The sequence below is a fragment of the Parasteatoda tepidariorum genome, chromosome 2 (genome assembly GCF_043381705.1).
Source record: "Parasteatoda tepidariorum isolate YZ-2023 chromosome 2, CAS_Ptep_4.0, whole genome shotgun sequence".
Classification (NCBI taxonomy): domain Eukaryota; kingdom Metazoa; phylum Arthropoda; class Arachnida; order Araneae; family Theridiidae; genus Parasteatoda; species Parasteatoda tepidariorum.
This window is the reverse complement of record NC_092205.1, coordinates 71269529-71291907: the sequence shown is the minus strand read 5'-3', so window position 1 is coordinate 71291907 and position 22379 is coordinate 71269529. Positions and strand designations below refer to the sequence as shown.

At 28.9% G+C, this 22379-nt stretch overlaps 1 protein-coding gene across 2 annotated transcripts in view; it reads right to left on the bottom strand.

The window, feature by feature from the left end:
• LOC107454469 (corticotropin-releasing factor receptor 2) overlaps positions 1 to 17297 on the bottom strand; it is a 154271-nt gene extending 136974 nt beyond the window's left edge. For both annotated transcript variants that reach the window (XM_016071676.3, XM_016071677.3), the window contains exon 1: positions 17070 to 17297. In XM_016071676.3, the coding sequence (XP_015927162.1) occupies positions 17070 to 17154 (85 nt within the window). In that variant the 5' untranslated portion in view covers positions 17155 to 17297. The remainder of the gene's footprint in view (positions 1 to 17069) is intronic.
• Positions 17298 to 22379: the final 5082 nt, after the last annotated feature.

Sequence of the window (22379 nt, the reverse complement as noted above, 5' to 3'; positions counted from 1 at the left end):
AATAATAGTCCAGTAAATAATAATAAATTTTCAATAGTAAGGTATAAAGTTTTTTACAATATTTCAAAGTACGTAATTTTACATGACAAAATCCAAAATTTGAGCGAAATCGGTGAAATAGTTCCTGAGAGTTTGAATTTTAAATGCCTGCTATTTTATTTATTTAAAATTCAATTTCTCAGGAACTATTAAGTCGATTTTACTCAAATGTTTTATTTTGCCATGTAAAATTATATTCTTTAAAATGAAGCAAAAAATTGTACATCTTACAAGTCAATATTTTTCCGATCATTCTTAAATAAATTAATAAAAAATAATAAATATTAAAAGTAATTTTTCGCTGCATGGAGTTATCTTTGGATAATCGAATTTTATGATTGCTTGCAAAAAATTTTCAATTCGCTTAAAAAGTTCTCGAGATAGAACAAAATACGCAAAAAGTAAAATTAACATTAAAGGGCTCAAACTTTAAAGCGCTCTCCTGACAAAACTATTTCAACCACATTACCCAGATTGAGGTTACCCCCAATATTTTAAGGATTAGAAAGCTGAACCCGTCAAAAAAAGATATGTTTATTCAGAGAAAATACGCTTTGTATCTGATTTCGAAACTTAAATATCGTTTGCACTTATTAATTAGCATATTTGAAGTCACCCTCTCGAGCCATTAAGATTGAGTCCTAGAACGTGAAGATCCTATCATTAGATCAAATGTTATTTAAGGTGGTCAGTTTCTTTTGCATAATGAAAATTAAAAGTTTACTTTGGCCACCGCCGTTGTTTTTTCACAAAGAATATGAGACTTATATATTTGAAATTATTAAAATGTGTAACAAAATGTACCGGGAGTAAAATGGAATAAAAAGAATTAACATTCGATAATTAATTCAAGAATTATTAAGTGATAAGCTTGTAGGGAAAAACTACCCTACTGGCAGCAGAAATGCAGTTAAAATTTGACATGTTTAAATGGTCATTTTCAGTTATACACTTAACTTGATTTTTTGTCGAAGTAGGCCAATTTTTTCGAAAGTTATAGCAATTTTAAGTGCTTTTTTAGTAAATTTTGCCCAATTCAAATTTTTTTTTGTTGAAATTTTTATTTTACAATCGCGCTTGACTTCAAGCAAAAATTGACAAAAAAATGAATAAATGAAATAAAAAATACGAAAAAGAGATTAGAAGTTGCTGAGTATAAACCACAACAATTATAAAGAAATTTTTAAAAAGTATAAACAACTAAAGAGAGAAAAAAAAACGATTCCAATTTGATATGTTATGCAACGGTAGAGTTATATAGATCAATCTCTATTATTTTATTAGATTATTAATTCAATGGCTTCGAGCTTAAAGTCTTCGATGTTGTTGAAAAGGGATGAGTTGAGATATAGGGTACCCAGAATTCTAGTATTACAGCTCTTTAACCAGCCTCGTAATTTAGGCCATTAAATTATCCGCTATTTATGGAGGGCATTTTGTTTCGTGTTATTGAACATTTTATTAGCCAGCATGAAAACGTTACTTTTAAAAATAATACAAAAAATAAAATAAAAGAAGCGCATGGTAAAAATTAAAGCCAAAAATATTAAGAAAAGTATAGCATATAGTAAAAAGTAAAATATTAAGTAAAAATTAAAGTAAGGGAAAAAGTTAAGTAAAATATAGTTAAATAAAGTAAAGCGTTTAGCAATGCAAAAGAAAGCATAAAGCTAAGTACGTAAAACTAAGTTAAAACTCAAAGTAAAAAGTGAAGCGTTAAGGATAAAGTAAAGTAAAACGTAAAATAGTGAAGTAAAGTGTAAATTATGGAGCGTGTAAAGTAAAAAATTATGTTAAAAGTAAAGTAAAGCGCAAAATCAAGTGAAGCTTAATTGAATGTAAAACGTAATTTTATGAACTGCATAAAGTAAAGTAAAGCGTAAAGTAAAAAGTAAAGAAAAAAGAAATTAAAGTTAATTAACCCATAAAATAAAAAAATGGCTAATTTTAAGGAAAATATATCAAAAGCGGATGAGAGATCATTATAGGGGTTGGTGAGCAGAGCGGAATTCCACAGATATAGTAGGGAAGATATGGTAGTAGAAATATATATATAGTTCCTAATTGATACCATATTAATCTTTTTAAACAATAAAAAAAGAAACAATGAAACTTTTAAAGTTATTGTTAATAAAAAAAATTCTTAAACTTAACAGAGAAAATTCTTTTGAGTTCATTGTTCCAATACATTGTTTAAGATGTCAATCGATGTAAAGTGTAATATGTTTGTTGGTTTAATTTCTTTCGTAATTTGACTTCTTAAAGGTTGCGTTCGTTTAGATCCGAGGGGAAAAAATATTCAACATCGTCCATTAGAATGCTTAAACACTTCCTAAAAATCCCTGCTTTATTTGCAATAGGATATTGCTTAGTTCGCGCATCTTCTTCTAATAATTTGAAATGGCACGGATTTTCACTTGCGATTGCCTCCAGTTTGGTATTAGTCTTGTGGAACGAAAAATTTAGGAAAAGCTGGAATGGAGCGAAAATCATTGAGGCACGCAGTGAAAGTTCCAATAATTTGAGTTGCCAGTCTTCTAAATTCTTTGATGAATCAACTAATGATGCAGGAATTGAGAATATTTTTACTACATGTAATAATGAGACAATATTAGACGATGATACCAGATCTGACCAACCAGAGACTATGAGGCCAATCTGCAGTCAATGGATGCAAAATAATGATCATTTCACACCAGATGCTGAAGAAATTGTCAACGAAGAAAAAGATCTTGTCTATGCTGAAGAAAACTTGACACACCATCTCTTTGTCAAAGATGAGACAGCAAGCATGAGTGAAACTCCCTCAAATGCTGATATCCCTTTAAACTTACAACTATATAAAGGTGTTGCAGATAGAGGTGAAATAGATGGTCATCTTGAAGAAGTTTCAGTATCGAGCAAAATCAAGGCTAGCACAAAAATGGAGGAAATGAAAATCTCAGACATGGAAATCACAAACAGCAACCAGATCTATGCTGGCCATGAAGACTGTCTGACAAATGTAACATCAAGCATCAGTGAAACTTCATCAATGTCTGATATCCCTTTACAATTACAACTAGATGAAGGTGTTGCAGACAACTACGAAGTAGGTGATCATTCAAGAGATAATTCAGCATCGTTGGAATGGAGCAACAGCAAAACGCTTTTAGTGGAGGAGCGGAAAAAGTTACCAAATCATAGACGTTTGAGACGAATCTTCCGAGCTGTTGGCAGATTTCTTTTACGTTCAATGACATGTGGTGGAAGTTGTGGGAAACCTTAAATTTTACTTCCATCCTTTAAGCTTGTACATATTTGTTACCATTTTAAAAAAAAGCAGGAAACTGAAAATAATTGCAAAATTTATAGAAGAACTGGAATGTGTGTCAACTTAAGAACTGATTTGGTTTGTCTTAAAGAAAAGATACGATTGATATAAATGGAACTGCAATCGAATGATGATTTGGTCAAAACTGAGCCAAATGACATTAAACTGAAGGTAAGAGGAAAGTGCACTTGAGGCAACAAGACAATAGTAATAGAGAAAGTATAGGGTGAAATAGTCATTACTTCATAGGGTACAATAGTAATACTAAATTTTATGCCAAATCACTGTTAAATTACACACCTGGCCTCAAAAATTTTTTAATTAACTGCTAAGCTCTTGCAATAATTAAAGTTTTCATCGATTTGTTTCTTCAAAATTACAAAATAATATTAAAAAATTTAATTTAATTTACTATGTGAAATTACATAGTGTATTTACATTTAAATTTAAGTCTGCTTGCATAGAAATACATATAAAATGTATGTATAATGTGTAAATGATATATAAATTGGCGTGCAAGGGTACATAGAATTCTATTTATGTAAGTATGAATGAAAGTATGAATGAGTGTATGAATGAGGATTGATGAAATTTTAATTTATTGCAAGTTCTGATATTTTAATCTTAAAATTTAACTAATATAAATGTATCGGATAAGGGTTTTATATTTGCCTTAAGTCACTTTTCCCTTAGAGTGTTATTAACATCCTTGTGTCAAAAGAGAAAGGTTCAAGACTGTTCAGATGTTGGACTCAGAGAAAGATTAAAGAATGATATGATGTTGGTGATAGAGGAAGAAATATGATTAGAAAAGATGTTGGAACTTCAGGGACTGGATTAAGATTGTTCAGATGTTGGAATTGTGAAAGTGTTATGATTTGGTCAAATATTGTTTTTTTTCCTGCTGTTTCTTTCGGTGAAAAATTTTATATTGAGAGCTGGAGTTTCAGTGCTCAATGATTTATATATATGTTTGGAAAATGAATCAAAATTTTAAAAACAATGCTTCTGTGTTTTAATATGCTCTATTAATGTCCTCACGTATAGTCTCTGATAACATCTTGTTAATTTTATATAAAACCACTTCACTTATTTAGGGCGATATCTCTCCATATTGAAAAACGTAAGGGCTAACGTCGCCACTATTTTGAGAGTGCAACTTAATATTACATTTTGTTTAGCTGCGCAAAAGCTATGACTTAAAACGTGTAGTTAAAAAGGTGCATGAAAAATGGTTAAAAAATGGAGAAATGCAAAATTTTAAATTTTAAACTTTGTTAATGAATTATTTACTGTTAAATCGGAATAAAAGAAAATCCCATTTGAACAGTTCTGTGTTGTTGCTAACCCTCAATTGTTAGCTAAGCTAAATCCAAGGCAGAGTTGCTGGTACCATGGCGAAGTCTAAGGCAGAGTTGCTGGTGCCATGGCGAAGTCCATGGCACCAGCAACTTTGAGCATATCAAGCACATTGAGGGGATCCACAAGAGATCCCATGTAGGAAGACTAAGGCAGTCGAGAATATGGTCGGTTGTAGCTTGACAAACTCTTCTCAGAACATGTAGGGTAAAACTTTACTTTGTTCTTGTATTTCATAGATTTCAGATGAGCACTGCGAAAACGAGAAGTCAGTCTCCTCTTTTCTGCTGCACTGGAGGGACAGGGAACAACCAGGGCGATTAATCTGATACCAGTGGTGAACAGGAGAGACCGCGACACAGCGTAGATTGATAAGGCGGAAATACAGTCAGGGATGCTAGAGAAAACAAAGTCTCAGCTGCGACACTTTTTAGCAAGGTAGTCTACAGACTCATTGCCAGAAAATGGCCGAGGCAGCTTGTGTCTCACATCTAATCGAAGTCGTAGAAGAGGAGTGTAGCTTCCGTGGTCACTGAAGATTGGAGCACCAAGAGTTGGAAAGCTGACTTCGCCAGCGGATTTTAGCTGGGCATAATGGAATAGCCTTCCCGACTAGGGTAGTCGTACCAAGAGTAAAATTTCCGACATACTTCACCCATTCTGCCCAGTAACACCCCCTCGCCCCGATGAGGCAATCAACAGGACTGGACGGGGTGAACTGTTCTGTAATCCATAGAAATGCAAGCTGAAGTTTGACGTAGTGAAAGAGCATTTTCTAATGGTGAACTTAACGCGGTTTTGTTTGAAAATGTTAATTTTATACAATTTTTTAAGGCAAAATGCTAAACTTGAACAAAATCGGTCGAATAGTCTCCAAGAATTTGAATTTTAAAGAAACGTGATTTTTACGAAATTTGATTTCTCTTGTCCATTTAGCAAACAATTTGAAAAGTTTAATAAAAAACGATAGATTTTCCAGTAACCCTATGGTAATAACAAAACATTACTTTTTTATTTGAATCTATGATTCTTCTATTTATTGACCAATATATTCGAAACGATGAGTTTAAAAACAGGCCATCTATTGGGGATTTCCAATGGAAATTACTTGTTTTCGGTCTCATTTATTCTTTTGTAGGAATTAGAGAAATATAACGATAAGCCACATTTTCAATCACGTTTAAGTGAAAAACATCAATATTTTTATGTGGATAACCTGGCGTTTCTGCAGATTGTGTTGTTTCACAGCAGAAATTTTGGATTTTTGTAAAAGTTCCTTTCTGAAAACAATACTTAAGTACTGTAAAACATTTTCTTGTAAAAATTTCATGTTTGGAAAAAAAATTTAATTTCTACTGTAATGCCCTATACTGTAAAAATTCAATTACTGTGTCAAATTACTGTATTAAGTATCAACACTTTGAGAGAATCCTGTAAACTCCTTTCTACCGTAAAATCCATTTTTACTCTTAAACATTATACTGTCATTTTTTCAGTACTATTTATTTATTTAGAGTGATTTTACAGTAATTATTACTCTAAAAATTACGCTATATCAGATTTCTTTTGTTCCAGTAAAATGGGTTTAAAGATTAAAATACAGGCACCCTGAGTGCCGATACTTTTTAAAGTAATTTGATCTGCAATTTTTCACAGAATAGTAATTCTTCAATTATACATTTTATATCAACTGCATTCCCAAAAAAAGATGATGCTTCGAAAATTAAACATTTTATACTTATTATTTCAAAATTTCATTCACTTCGTTTACCAATTTTTAGGTGTGAAAATTATTAAAACTTAAATTGTTTTATAAGTTAAATAAAAAAATGATAATTTTTTTAAGTTACTTATATTTAGCAAATTTACCTTACATTTCATAATAACCCAAAGTTTCAATATTAAATTCATTTGTACATTATTTTCTGGCATTTAAGGCACTGAATTACAACTACAAAGTTAATTATCTTCAAATAAATGGTCCAAATTATAAAAAAAAAATATTACTCTTAAATTCTGAGCAAAAGTTTTATTTTATACTTATTAATGATCTTACACCAAAATTTAAGTTTTCAAAAAATGTAAAAATTCTAATTATTACTCTTTAAAAACGTGCTTGTTTAGGAAAAAGACAGACACGTTTTTATAAAAATATAATATGATTCCTCTTATCAAATAAATGTCGTGTTACATATAAATATATCATGCATAAAATATGTTAAATAATTGTATTTTTTCCCATATAAAAATTAGTAGTAGTGGTGAAGTTCTGGGCAATACTTTTAAGACGAATGAGCAGAAAAAAATGAAGGAGAAAAATAAGGGCCTTTTTTTCTATTTTAAATCAAACGTTGAAAAAAACCTGATTAAAAAGAGACTTGTCAAGAATGAGAAATGCTGGTCATTGATATAATTAAAACAGCTTTTTTTCGCTCTTTAATCATTTATAAAGCTATTTAAATGAGAAATACAAAGCCTGTCCTTTAACTTCATTAAATCTGAGTTTTTGAACAAATGTACAAGCAGTTCGAGAATTATATTCTTAATTTAAAAGTAGATTTTGGTTCCATTTTTTTTTAAATTTTTTATCATTGTTAAAAATAACAATTAAATTTTACGAGAAATCTTTGTCAGGCCTTTTGGGCTCCATAAATCTCAGATTTTGCACAGAAACTGCAAAATAATTTACACAAAAAGATAGTTTTCTAAAAAAACTAATCCGGAAATTTGTGTTTTATCAAATCGTTTGCTTTTTTTATAAAATTGTTTGCTTTTTTTGAAATCGTTTGCCCTTTATAAAGTAGTTAAAGATTTAGCAATAACAAGACACTTATTTTATTCTAATTTGTTTAGAATAAACAGGCGTAAGTTGTGTGACATTTTAAAAACTTCATTTTTTATCTTTAAATATTTTCCTTATGTTTTTATTAACTAAAATAAGAAAGTTTTAGTTGCAGAGAAAGATTTGCTTTCTGAGGACCTATAACTGAGCCAAAGCAATGCATTTTCCGAAGTTTCTCCTTGTCTCAGTTACAAGTGCCCCCTGAATAACTTAAACAGGAAGCGTTTGTTGCTGTAGTTATGAGAAAGAAACCCTCAAGAAATTGAAAAGAAACTCTCACCTATGAAAAAGAAACCCTTAAGAAGTTAGTGTCTTTGACATATTTTTATTTGCTCCTGATAATTTCCTTTTAGAATTCACTGTAAAACAGGATAAACTTTATTATAAAACATAATGAACTCTACTATAAAACGTGATAAACTTTCCCATAAACGCATAAGAAGATAACAATTATAAATTATCAACAAAAAAAATAATACTTATGCGTATTCATTCTTCTATTTTTTTAAAAAATGGATGGAAATTGTTCATAATTTAACTATGTATTATATTCAACATAGAAATTAATTTAATAACAAAAAAAATAAAGTTAATTTAAATTATCACAATCAAGTTGCCATTTCGAAGATTGAAAACAAAAACAATTTTGTATTCATCAAAACTAGACATTCAAGAAAAAAACATCCAAGCATTTCATGGAAATAAAATAAAGCAAATAAACCAAACATAATTCATAAATTACAAGTATTCAATCGAATGGTTCTGTATACGTAATATGTACTAGTATTCAATCTCAATACTTCGAGGGGGTAACCTCAAACGTGCTAAATAATTTGTGCAGACGATATTTAAGTTACGAAATCAGACACAAAACGTATTTTCTCTGAATAAGCATGCCTTTTTTTCGACGAATTCAAATTTCTAACGTCCCCCCCCCACACAAATATAGGGGGTAGCCGCAATCTGGGTATGGTCCCAATAGTTTGATCAAGAGAGCAGTCCAAAATTTGGAGATCTTAATGTTAATTTTACTTTTTTCGTATTTCACCATATCTCTAGACTTGTTTTAAGTGAATTGAAAAAAAATTTCACACACTAATACAATTCCTTTATCCAGAAATAATTGCAAAATCCCAAGAAAAAAAAATTACTTTTAAGAAATTTTTTTTATTATTTTATTATTTAATTATAATTTAAAATTTTAAGGTATACAATTTCTTACATCATTTAAAAGAATGTAATTTTAAAAATCATGTAAAGCAAAATCAAACATTTGAGCGAAATCGGTCGAATAGTTCCTGAGTAATCGAATATTAAAAAGTCGTTAGCTGAAAAAAGGTATGTTTAATGAGAAAGTACGTTTTTCTATTGTATTTCGTAACTTAAAATATCGTCTGCACTAATCAGTTAGCATATTTGTGGTCATGCCCGTGAACCTCTAAGATAGAGTTCTAGTGCGTGAAAATCCGATCATTACATCAAAAGTAAACCAGGGTAATTTTTTTGTACACTGTACGCCTTTCCACACAATAGTGGCTGCAAGCATTTATTTGCGCACATATTATGCTTATTTATGTGTGTTCATTATGCTTATTGTTTAATGTTTATAAAAATATCAGTCACTATACTTTTACACAAAAAGCGCAACATAAATTTTTGTTAACTCTACACACAGGGGAAAATGTAACTATCATGATGCGATCCTTTTATTATGAGATAATTTTTACCTTTATACTTATTTTTTTCTTAATCTCTTAAGATCCAGAAACAGGGATATCAAAAATTAAAGGACATCAGGATTAAGGAATATCAAATATTATACCTTGTATAGTATCACTATGATAAACATTAGTTTTATAACGTTTTCAAAATCCGTGTTTACCAAAGATTAGCTTAAAAATTAAAAATCATTCCACAAAGGCGAAAAAAAAAGACACAAAGAAAATTAATTTTATAAATAAAAAAAAAACAATATTAACAAATCATGACAATTATTACGCACAGGGAAGTTACCTTTACTCAGCAATATTAGAAAATAATTTAATTATTTAAATATTATTTATTTCTATAGTACATTATTGAGTTCACAACATGAAACTTCTGTCGTGCGTAATGATTTGTATAAAATTGAGCACTTTAACAACATTTAATAAATTCATGTCTATAAAATTAAATTTAATTACTATAGAAATCACTATCTCCGAAGAGCATGTTTTGTAGAAAACGGAAAAATCAAAAAAAAAAAATTTAATCTCATATAGATTACAGTTTAAGGTCTATATAAATTTACCCGTAATTTAATACTGTATTGGGCTTGAAAATTTCATAAAAAGATATATTTTTTAGATTGATTCGTTTTAAATATTTCGAAAAAAGGAGCATTTAATTTAAGAATAAAACTCTCTAAGAATAAAAAAAAGTCAAGGAAATAATTTTGCTGAAAATATGTTTAAATCAGTTAGAAGTTCGTTAGTGTTTCAAAGTAAACATTTAACATTTTTCTGAATAATTTAAGCAAGTAAAATAAACGTGAGTTGTTATAATGACAAAAAAAAATTCTTTTTTATTACAATTTATGAAAGTACTATTTGTTTTACGATTTTCTACTCCAAAAAGTAGTACTAAAAATTTTATAAAATATACTGATAACAATAATAGTATTTAAAGTTTTAAAATACCTCCTTTTTGTATAAATATATATTTTTATGAATCGGCTAAATATATTAGTGTATAAAAACAGGGTTTAAATATTTAAAGATTTCCTAAATATCGTCAAAACATCGTTCACTGCATATTTTGTCGATCATAAAATTATGTTCTAATAATTGTTTTACATAAAATATGCAATTTTATAAGTATTTAGTTAAAAGTTGCTAATATTACAACATTTATAACTTTTTTCTCTTTAAAAAAAAACCATTCTTAAATTTTTGGAATATGTAGATAACTACACAAATAAGCGAAGAAATACATATTAAGATAATCAATATTTAGAAAAAACGACCTTTTATCATTCATTACATTTTTGATAATTATAAAAGAAATTAAATATTTTAGGCAAATTAAATATTTTTAGCACTACAGAACGTAAAATGAAGTCAAATTACATTGTATATAATGATTAGAATTTCTAATTTACTTTTTAAAATATTTCATTATTTTATTACATAACATACAAAGTATAAAGTAGTTAGTTTAACAAAAATGTGAGAAATTGACATTCAAGAATTATTTTTTTCATAATTTTCGAACAAAATTGAATGCATTAGGAAATTATATCATTCGAGAGTTATATAAAATTTGCTCAATTTTAGCGTTTTTCAGATTTACCTCTTTGCGTAAAATTTAAACCAGAAGTTATACAAATAATGTACCATAATGTAACAGAAAAAAAAATCTCGTTTAAAAAAACTTTTAAATAACCTTGAGATGTTATGGTGATTATCATTTTAACAAAATAATGTCAGTATTTATTTATGTTTTGATATTATACAGAATTTAAAATACTTTGAAATGGAAAATAAAACATACAAATAATGTTAATTTCACAAAGAGCAAAAAAGGAAGAAGGTTGAATTTTAAAATTAAGGACAAACAATTTTCTAAAGAATATCTTTAAAATCGTCTGCAGAGATTTTAGAGAGCAATTACATTAATAATCAATGCAAAATATTGCAAACATTTCATCAATCTTTTAACCGTTCCTTACAAACGTGCACGTAACATAAAATGGGTTTATGGAGTTTTACGTTTGTATGCACATAATTTCTATTTACGGAGTTTAAAAAACACAATGTACTATTTCACAATGTAGCTATTTTCTTTAGAATTTTTTTGGTTCTTATCGGTTAAAGGTACAACAAAGCCAAATTCGCCAACTTGAGGAAGAAGGCAAAATTCTGGCTTATACAAATTACTGATAATGCACATATATATTTGATACATCTATGTGCACGGGAACCGCAAATGCATTACCGTATGCACGGCTACCGCTAATGCATACATATCGCTAACACATGCATGTATCAAATATAACAATACTGTTACCATTCATGAAAGGAATAAATATATATGTAAAACAAAAATAACGTGGATCACTATTGATAACTATAACTATCGAATACAATAATATCGAGAACATAGTGAATCAAAACTGTAATATCGCGAATATTAAATTTATTTTTTCCAATGCCCACCTGGAGAATGACCTTTCGTCATACAGGCATCTGAAGGTCAGATTTGTTGGCCACTCTTTCAGGGGCGCCATATTAGGTGGGTCAACGTTGCCCTTACAGTAGGAACAGATACTACAGAGAATGAAAGAACATCCATGCCTTGCCCGGGATTCGAGCCCAGAATCTTTCTGATGCAAGGCCTGTTCCCTGATCCCTAAACAGGCTGGTCGATGATATATTAACATAGCTATATTAACATACATATGTAACACGTATATATTACATTATGCATTATATACGATATATTAACACAGCTATATTAATTAATTACGATATTTTACGGAGTGTTAATAAATTTTATTTTGTTAACTAAAATATTGGCAAATGTAAAAAAAGAGCATACATATTTTTAAATTGAAAAACATCACGATATATTGTTAAATATCAATATTTTTCACCAATATATCGGGAAATAAAAATTCGTTCTATCGCTTACAGAGATCGAGGTTCATATTAGCGATAACTCGGAAAAGCTGTCGCCAACACAAGATTTTGATTAGTACTATTTCATCCTATTATTGCAGAAATTGGAAGACATACAAATAATATTAGTTCTACAAATGAGACAGGAAGCTAAACTTTAAGCATACGTAGTTTAAAATTATTTTAAAGAATTACAATGATAATTAATGTAAAATATGTTTAAAAATAATTTCCACTCACGCAAATAATAGGAAGTTTAATTGTGATTGATGATTTTCTAAAAAAAATTAAATTTTACTATTTTCTTTCGAATTTCTATAATTTTTTTTCTGTAATTGAAAAATATACAGATAATTTTTTTCCACGAAGAACAAAGAAAATAAGTAGAATTTTTATTTAAATAAAGCAAAACTATTTTCCAAAAGGCAGGAAATATTTCTAACTAACCAGAGGAATTATTTTATATATAATATCATTGAAAGATATATAATAAAATACTGCAAATATTATAATTTATATATATATACTATTAATAATTGAAAATACTGCAAATATGAAAACATTTTTTAAGCAGTTTACAGTGGAGTTCGAAGTAACGCAAAATTACCTCATGCACACAGGCATGACTATATTACATCGTGAAAATGAATCTATTTTAAAAAACTATAAATTCATCATTTTAGAATTTCCTAGCTTTTTTACAAAAGTTGGAAAGCATACAGATTTAGTTTGTAACGCTAAAAATAATAAATAAAATTACAATTGAAATGAACAAAAATTGTTCTGAAAAAAAAAGAGTTTTTAAATATCTCAGATAATTAAAATCAATATGAACCTAAACAAATAAGTTAACGAATTTCCATCTTTCGTGTCCAATACTAAGTTCTCAATATCGAGCACAAATTCTCAATGAAAAATTTTATCCATCACTATAATTTTATTAAAATAGTATATTAATTTCAAAACGCTTTAAAGTTTTTTTAAAACGTTCGTAAGAAAAATACGAAAAAGTTTGTTCCATGAACAAACTGAAAAGCAAAGTTATAAATTTGCCTTTTTATCCATTACAACTCTATGTCCAAGACAAATACTCAATGAAAAATTTTATCGATTGCCACAATTAAACTTTAAAGTTTTTTTAAAACGTTCGTAAGAAAAATACGAAAAAGTTTGTTCCATGAACAAACTGAAAAGCAAAGTTATAAATTTGCCTTTTTATCCATTACAACTCTATGTCCAAGACAAATACTCAATGAAAAATTTTATCGATTGCCACAATTAAACTTTAAAGTTTTTTTAAAACGTTCGTAAGAAAAATACGAAAAAGTTTGTTCCATGAACAAACTGAAAAGCAAAGTTATAAATTTGCCTTTTTATCCATTACAACTCTATGTCCAAGACAAATACTCAATGAAAAATTTTATCGATTGCCACAATTAAACTTTAAAGTTTTTTTAAAACGTTCGTAAGAAAAATACGAAAAAGTTTGTTCCATGAACAAACTGAAAAGCAAAGTTATAAATTTGCCTTTTTATCCATTACAACTCTATGTCCAAGACAAATACTCAATGAAAAATTTTATCGATTGCCACAATTAAACTTTAAAGTTTTTTTAAAACGTTCGTAAGAAAAATACGAAAAAGTTTGTTCCATGAACAAACTGAAAAGCAAAGTTATAAATTTGCCTTTTTATCCATTACAACTCTATGTCCAAGACAAATACTCAATGAAAAATTTTATCGATTGCCACAATTAAACTTTAAAGTTTTTTTAAAACGTTCGTAAGAAAAATACGAAAAAGTTTGTTCCATGAACAAACTGAAAAGCAAAGTTATAAATTTGCCTTTTTATCCATTACAACTCTATGTCCAAGACAAATACTCAATGAAAAATTTTATCGATTGCCACAATTAAACTTTAAAGTTTTTTTAAAACGTTCGTAAGAAAAATACGAAAAAGTTTGTTCCATGAACAAACTGAAAAGCAAAGTTATAAATTTGCCTTTTTATCCATTACAACTCTATGTCCAAGACAAATACTCAATGAAAAATTTTATCGATTGCCACAATTAAACTTTAAAGTTTTTTTAAAACGTTCGTAAGAAAAATACGAAAANAATTTTTTTAAATAAAGGCAGTACTTTAATTAAAAATTATTTGTTAAGAGAAAAAAAACTCCTCATGTTTTAAAAACCCATTTAATAATATTAAAGAAATATGATTAACGAAAATATTTTTTTTCTCTCTTTCAAATGCTCCGATTATTTGCGCATCGGTAATATCGAAATAAAGCTGTTTAAAAACTTAGTGCGCCAACATTTGTGATACTGCGCCAAGTATTGCGCTCTTTCCGTCACGTGATTGTAACTCTTTGCTTGCTATCTGTGGCGTGTCTTTTCGGAAGGAATAAAGCGAACTTGGTTCCTCTACCTACTATTTCAACTCTATGGATGGAACCCCTGCTTCGGTAGCCCAACGACCTGCACGCGAAGTCGAGCACTTTACGGTACAACAGTCTAACGAGAACCAATACCGCACACCCTCGGTCGCTACGCAGACTGATCCAAGTGGTCACCCACCCACACACTGACCGCAGCCAGTGATGCTTGATTTCGGTGATCTGCTGGGAACCGTGTCTTAACGATCAGTCCACTGCGGGACAATGCCCACTTGGAGAATGACCTTTCGTCATACAGGCATCTGAAGGTCAGATTAGTTGGCCACTCTTTCAGGGGCACCATATTAGGTGGGTCAACGTTGCCCCTACAGTAAGAACAGATACTACAGAGAATGAAAGAACATCCATGCCTTGCCCGGGATTCAAGCCCAGAACCTTTCTGATGCAAAGTCTGTTCCCTGACCCCTACACAGGTCGGTCTGTGATATATTAAAATAGCTATATTAACATAGATATATAACACGTATATATTACATTATATACGATATATTAACATAGTTATATTAATTAATTACGATATTTTTCGGAGTGTTAATAAATTTTATTTTGTTAACTAAAATATTGGCAGATGTAAAAAAAAAATCAAACATTTTTTAAATTGAAAAACATCACGATATATTGTTAAATATTGATATTTTTCACCAATATATCGAGAAATAAAAATTCGTTCTATCGGTTACAGAGATCGATGTTCATATTGGCGATAACTCGGAAAAGCTCTCGCCAACACAAGATTTTGTTAAGTGCTATTTCATCCTATTATTGCAGAAATTGGAAGACGTACAAATAATATTAGTTCTACAAATTTTAAGGATAAATAGTTTAAAATTATTTTAAAGAATTACAATGATAATTAATGTAAAATATGTTTAAAAATAATTTCCACTCACGCAATAAATAGGAAGTTTAATTGTGATTGATGATTTGTTAGAAAAAATTTTTAATTTACAATGTCCCTTAGAATTTTAATAAATTTTTTCTGTAATTGGGAAATATACAAATAATTTTTATTCCTCGAAGAACAAAGAAAATAAGTCGAATTTTTACTTAAAGTTAAGCAAAACTATTTTCTAAAAGGAAATGTTTATAACTAACCAGATGAATTATTTCATTTATAATATAATTGAAATATATATAATAAGATACTGCAAATATTATTTCTAAATATAAACTATTAATATATATAATTGAAAATACTGCAAATATGCAAACATTTTTTAGCAGTTTACAGCAGTAACACAAAATTACCTCATGCATATAGAAATCCTCATGAATCCTCATGAATACCTCATGAATATAGAAATGAATAACATCGTGAAAATTAATATATTTTAAAACACTATTTAATTCATCTTTTTAGAATTTCCTAACCCTTTTACAAAAGTTAGAAGTCATACAGATTAAGTTATCAACACTAAAAATTAAATTATAAATAAAATTGTAAATGAAATGAACAAAAATTGCGCTGAAAAAAAAGAACTTTTACATATGTCAGATATTTACAATCAATATGAACCTTAACAAATTTTCATTTTTCGTGTTCAATACTTAGTTCTAATCAATATCCAGCACAAATACTTAATAAAAAATATTATCCATCACCATAATTTAATTATAAAGGTATGTTAATTTCAAAACGCTTTACCATGTTTTTTAAAACTTTCAGTAAGAAAAACACGAAAAAAGTTCCATGAACAAACTGAAAATATAAATTTAAAGAAAAATAATTAAATTCTTCTACGATGAAAATTTCTTAAAGCGAACCCAAATATTCCGAATAGCCAAGTCTATAGCCTTTCTCTCCAGTACAATCCAGTACATCCATATCCAACACAAATACTCAATGAAAAATTTTATCGATTACCGCAATTTGAGGAAAATTAGTATATTAACTCCAAAACGCTTTATCAATTTGTTTTTAATTTTTAATGAGAAAAATGCGAGAAAAATTAGTTCCATGAACAAACTAGAAAATAATATTATAAAGAAAAATAATTAAATTCTTAAATGAATTATATTTGTAATCAATCTTAATAAACAGTTTAACGAATTTTCCTCCGTCGTGTTCAATACTAAGTTCTATTCAATATCCAACACAAATACAATTCTATTCAATATCCAACACAATTTAAATGAAATAGTTCATTAATTTCAAAACGCTCTATCAATTTTATTAAAATTTTTAATAAGAAGAATACGGGGAAAATTAATTCTATGAATAAGTTAGAGTGTAAAGTTATATTTTTAACGAAAAACGATGAAATTCTTCTACTGTAATAATTTCTAAAAGCGAAAAGAAATGTTCTGAATTCAACAGGTGTAAAAAAAAAGAGATCAAAAAGTTTTATCACAATAATTTTTGAGGAGCTATCACTGATAATGGAAAAATACTGTTATTTACCTATTATTATGTGATTTTCATATTTGTCCAGGCAATCATTTTCAGTTTGTATTATATTTCCATCTTTTGGCACTTCAGCACTCATGTTCGGTTACAACCCGGTCGCATAACTCCTCCTACCACTCTCTGAAAATCACTTTTAGAATAAGTTATTCCGAACGGCAGACGATAACTTTGGAACGTCCATGAGAGCAGACGATCTTTCGTGGCAAACAATTTATCTGACGTTTCTGCCGGTCTTGCCCTAACGAAAGAGTGGTGATGATTGGCGCGCCCTCACCGAAATGTTTTTTTCAATCATCCAGCTGTCTTTTTTTTTCTTTTGTGAAAAGATAAATTAGGTAATGATATTTAACAAAGAAGTAACTACAACCGTGTTTCCCGGAAATTTCTTAAAACTTCAAAAGAACTAGAAATATTTTAAAGAAAAAGATTTTGTAGATAACTTGAGAGTTTTTAAATTTTTTTTAAATCATTTGAAAACTCACAATAACATTTTAAATAAAATTCGTTTATTAAACTGAAGTATTTAGTAATCGAATAAGTTTTATTATATTTATTTCAAAAGATCGAGATAAACTACGACGCATTCTAGAATCCGGAAAATACTATAGAATTGAGAGAATTTTGTGTGGTTAAAATCGTAAACTTAATCGAATTTGTTAAACAAAAATTTTAATAATTAAAATATTTATAACTGCGCTAAAAAATTCAAATGTGAAATAAACAGCTCTTGAATAATTTTTGAAAAATTAAATTTTTTTTCTGCAGATTACAAAAGCATTTAAGAGCTTCTCTTTACAAAAATTGTCAACCCCCGACCCAGATTTATTTCAAGTTTTTCATTTAACATAGTGCTAAAATATATAATCTTACATTTCTCTTAAAACAAAGAGTTTAATAAAGTTAAAATATTTATTACATGAAATATTTTTAAAATATTTCGCTTAGAAACTATGTTCCTACGTGCGAATGAGATTTTTGTAAAAACAATTTTCAAGATTTGGCGGCGCATGCTTTCAATTCTCACGTGATTACTTCGTACATTTATCGAGATTCAAGAATACGAATCAGTTTTAAAAAAACTAAGCATCTAACTATAGTTTTTGGATTTTTAATTATTTATCATGAATAATATAAAGGGAATCCCTTGATAGTTTAAAATCGCATATAAATATGCAAAAATCCCCAATTAAATTAAAAGTTTTCGATATAATTTATTTTTTCATTTTGCACTTGTACGGAACTGAGGACGCTAAAGCAGTTCAGAAACTCTGATCCTTTTTTTTTTATAACTCTATATTAATTGCTTTCATTCAATTTCCATTTCCTTTATTTGGAACTCCATAATAATTCGTTTTGTTCATTTCCTATCAACTCCTCGTGTTTACTCCCAACTATTTCGATTTATTTATTCTTTCGATTTATTAATTCGAATTGAAACTCTCTATATATTCAATTTGAAACTCGCTATAAATTTTATTTTACAGCTAGCTACATTTTAAGAAAAGCATTTTGTTTTAAAAAAATAATTTCTGATATCCCAAAATAAGATTTTAACTTCTGAAATACTTTAACAAAATAATGAATGAGAAATTGTTAGCATTAGTGTACGAACAAGAAACAGTGCAAATTTTCGTTAATTCTCCATATATTCAATTTGAAACTTACTATAAATTTGATATTTAGAACTAAATATATATTTAAGGACAAGTTTATTTTCTTTTTTTTTTTTAAATTTTTGATATCTTAAAATGCAATTTTAACTTCTACAATACTTTATCAAAAATAATGTATGAAAAATGTATTTTATTTGTGTACGAATAAAAATCAGCTCACATGATCATCCTGGAGGACACCCTAGAGCAGGGATGGCGAACCAATGGCACGCGTGCCATTTATGGCACACCACATAGTATTTTGGGCACGTCACCGATCACGAAGTTCACTGTAAAGCAATTTACCAATTAAATTAAAATTCACAGAAACAAACATAAAAAAATAAACAATTATTAACAAAAAAATTACAATTAATGCCAAAAAACAATTAATTACCATAAAAAACAAGCTAACAATAAATAACTAGCAAAAAAAAATTTACAGACCTGCTTAAAATAACGTCTTACAACCTAATATAAGTTATTTGTCATCTAATCTGCAACAACAGAAGTCTCACTGATGTTACTTTAAGTTGAATTACGCGTATAACTGAGACATTGCGAAATGTATTCTTTTTCATAGTAAATAAAGAGTTTTGAGTTGATAGCAGATAGTGTTATTCTTTCCCAATAATCACGAAGTCAAAATTGTTTGACGGCACGTCTATGACCAAATTAAACAATTTTTTAGAAAAAATGGCACGCTGGTGCATAAAGGTTCGCCACCCTTGCCCTAGAGGGCATGCTAAATAACACTTAACATAAAACAGCACCAAATAAACTCTGAACAGTAACCGTCCCTCCACCAGAATTGGCCGTCGATTACAGTAATCGATTACAACTGTAATTGATTACAGATAATTACCTATGTAATCAATTACTTGTAATCAAGAATACATGTAATCATATATATTTAGATTACTTGCAATCGTGATTACCCTTAATGGTTTTTGTTGTGATTGCTTGTAATCGCAATTACTTGGAATCATGATTACAGTTGTAATCAAAATTTTGATTAGAGCTGTAATCAAGATTACAATTAATTGATTACTGTAATCAATATTGTTATCCTGATTACAGCTGTAATCAAGATTACAAGTAATTGATTACTGTAATCAATATTGCAATCCTGATTATAACTGTAATCAAAATTTTTGAAAGTTGTAATCACGATTGCAAGTAATTGATAAAAATTGATTACAAGTAATTGATTACTGTAATCGACTATTGTAATCACGATTACAGCTGTAATCACGATTACAATTAATTGAATACTGTAATTGTTTGTTGTAATCACGATTACAGTCGTAATCAAAATTAAGTTTTCTTACATTTTTATCCAACTCTGCCCTTCACCGAGTCGTTAACACTGACTATTTCTCCACTGATTTTAATTATAAATTTTTACCAGTGAACCATCATCTATTTGATTTTAGCAAACTCGTTTTAACTTATGTTATTTTATAACTTTTTCACATACTTATTTAATGTTTTTAACTTATTACATATTTTAATGTTATTTACAATGTGATTTAACTGCTTTACCCTGCTCCAATTTTATCTCCTGCCTTTCGACTTGGTCTATCCATTCTAAAAATCCTCCATGTTTTAATAATTTGTATTACAGGGCTTTTCCAAACTTTTAAATTAATTCTTGTTTAGGTTTTTTCATTGTGGACTTTTTCCACTTTACTTTTAAATTTTCAACTGTTTTAACTTTTGACTCCTATTCCGGTTTTATAATTGTGGGCTTTTTCTACTTTTATTAATTTCAAACTATCAACTTTTTTAACTTTAGAATCATCTCATTTAAATTATGAGCCTAATGTTACACAGATGAAATTGAATCTCGAAAACTAGTTGTTAACTCTATTAGTAAAAGTGATATGGGTAGTAAAATTTGTAAGGGTCCTTAGACCTTAAAAACGTAACTCACAAGCTTGAATTTGTTTTAACCTTTTAAATATATTCTGTCTAATTATATAGGTATAAATGTTGACCATCAAATGTAATGTTTTAAATGTTTTAAATAAATGCCACGGGGATGGGGGGGGTACAGTTTGTAATAATAGCTAGAATTGTAGTTAGCAAATTTCCAATCACATTTCTTATGACAATATTAATTACATTGTATATCAATTAATATTTATGCACTACAGCACTTAACGCGTATTCCGGTTTTTTCAGTTTTCAAAATCAGACAGATTTACCTGTAAAAAAGATATATATAATTCTAAGAGAAAAAAATATGTTAACTGCATTTCTTTTTGGTCCGAATTAATAAAGATTACGAAATTGAGTGTTTCAGGTATCTCTTCTACCCTCTTAAAAGCAACTTGACAACTGGGAAGAAAGTTAAAAAAAACTCTTCAGTGTCATTTTTATCTATTGATAAGGCCCACTTTCAAATACATGAATTAATCCAGTTTATCTCTTTCGATATCTAGCGAATTTCTCAGGTACACGTTTTTATGTCAAAGATGTTCACATGTTTTTCTTCTTCTTCTTCGGGAGGACAAAATTCACCGAATTAGGTATGGTTGCATTCTCATCCGGCTCAAAGATCATAATTTCTAAGCGAAAGTTTTAATTTACTAAATACCACTTGGCTGTCCGATTGCACATAAACTTTTTTTCAATAGACATAAATAAACTACGATAGTAGGTTTAAAGCAGTTAAAAAAAAGGTCAATTTATATACGTCATATATACGTCAATTTGAATTTAACCCCTTAACTATCGGTTAATTTTCAAGAAAACGGTCATGAAAGTGCCGATTTTTTTTGGCTTTTGTATTTGTATTATGTATTTGATTCGTGCTGACATCTAGTTTTAAATAAACTGACTATCTACAATTACCTTAAAAATATCCTGATACTGCCATCTGGTGTGTAAAATTAGAAATAAAATGGTTTCCGGGCAGAAGAAAAAAATTAGTTTTATTCTTATTGGTGCGTTACTACTGAACACTCCAGCCCGTCAATATCACGGGAGCGAGGGCGAAACCTCACCCCGTCATTTTCACGGGAGCGAGAAGGAAGGGGTTAAAGCAACTCATGATAAGAATGAGAACAAAAAATGCATTCTGATTGAATTTTAAATTGAAAAGAAAAAATACTTTATTTGTTCAGAGAATTGTTAAGAGAACCTGATGGCATACGTGGGTTGTTAATCTTAGAGCAATTACTTTTAAAAAACTTGGTTCTTTAATAAACTCATTGACTGCTTTCCCTTTATTAATACAAATATTTGCATTACTCCATCGATTTCGTTGTTGACCTTTTATATCGTTATTCACAGTCTTCACCAAATTAAATATATAAAGCGTTTGCCTTCCAATGAGGCGAACCGGGTTCAAATCCCAGTCGATACGAATTTCTCATCCGGCTTGCACCGACCACATTGCCGACGTGAAATATCCTCAGTGCTAGACGGATCATGGCCCCCTTGCCGTCAGGCTAACCGTGGGAGGTTTTGTGGTTTTCTTCTCTATGTAACGGGTTAGTTCCTTCAAAAAGTACTCCACGAGCGCAAATTTCTTCCAATACTCGATCAAGGAGTTCCCTTGTCTTCTGGACTGGGTTCAAAATTACAAGGCTATGGAGTTGAATATAAGTAATCGTAAACCCATAAAATATTGTCGGCTGTTCAA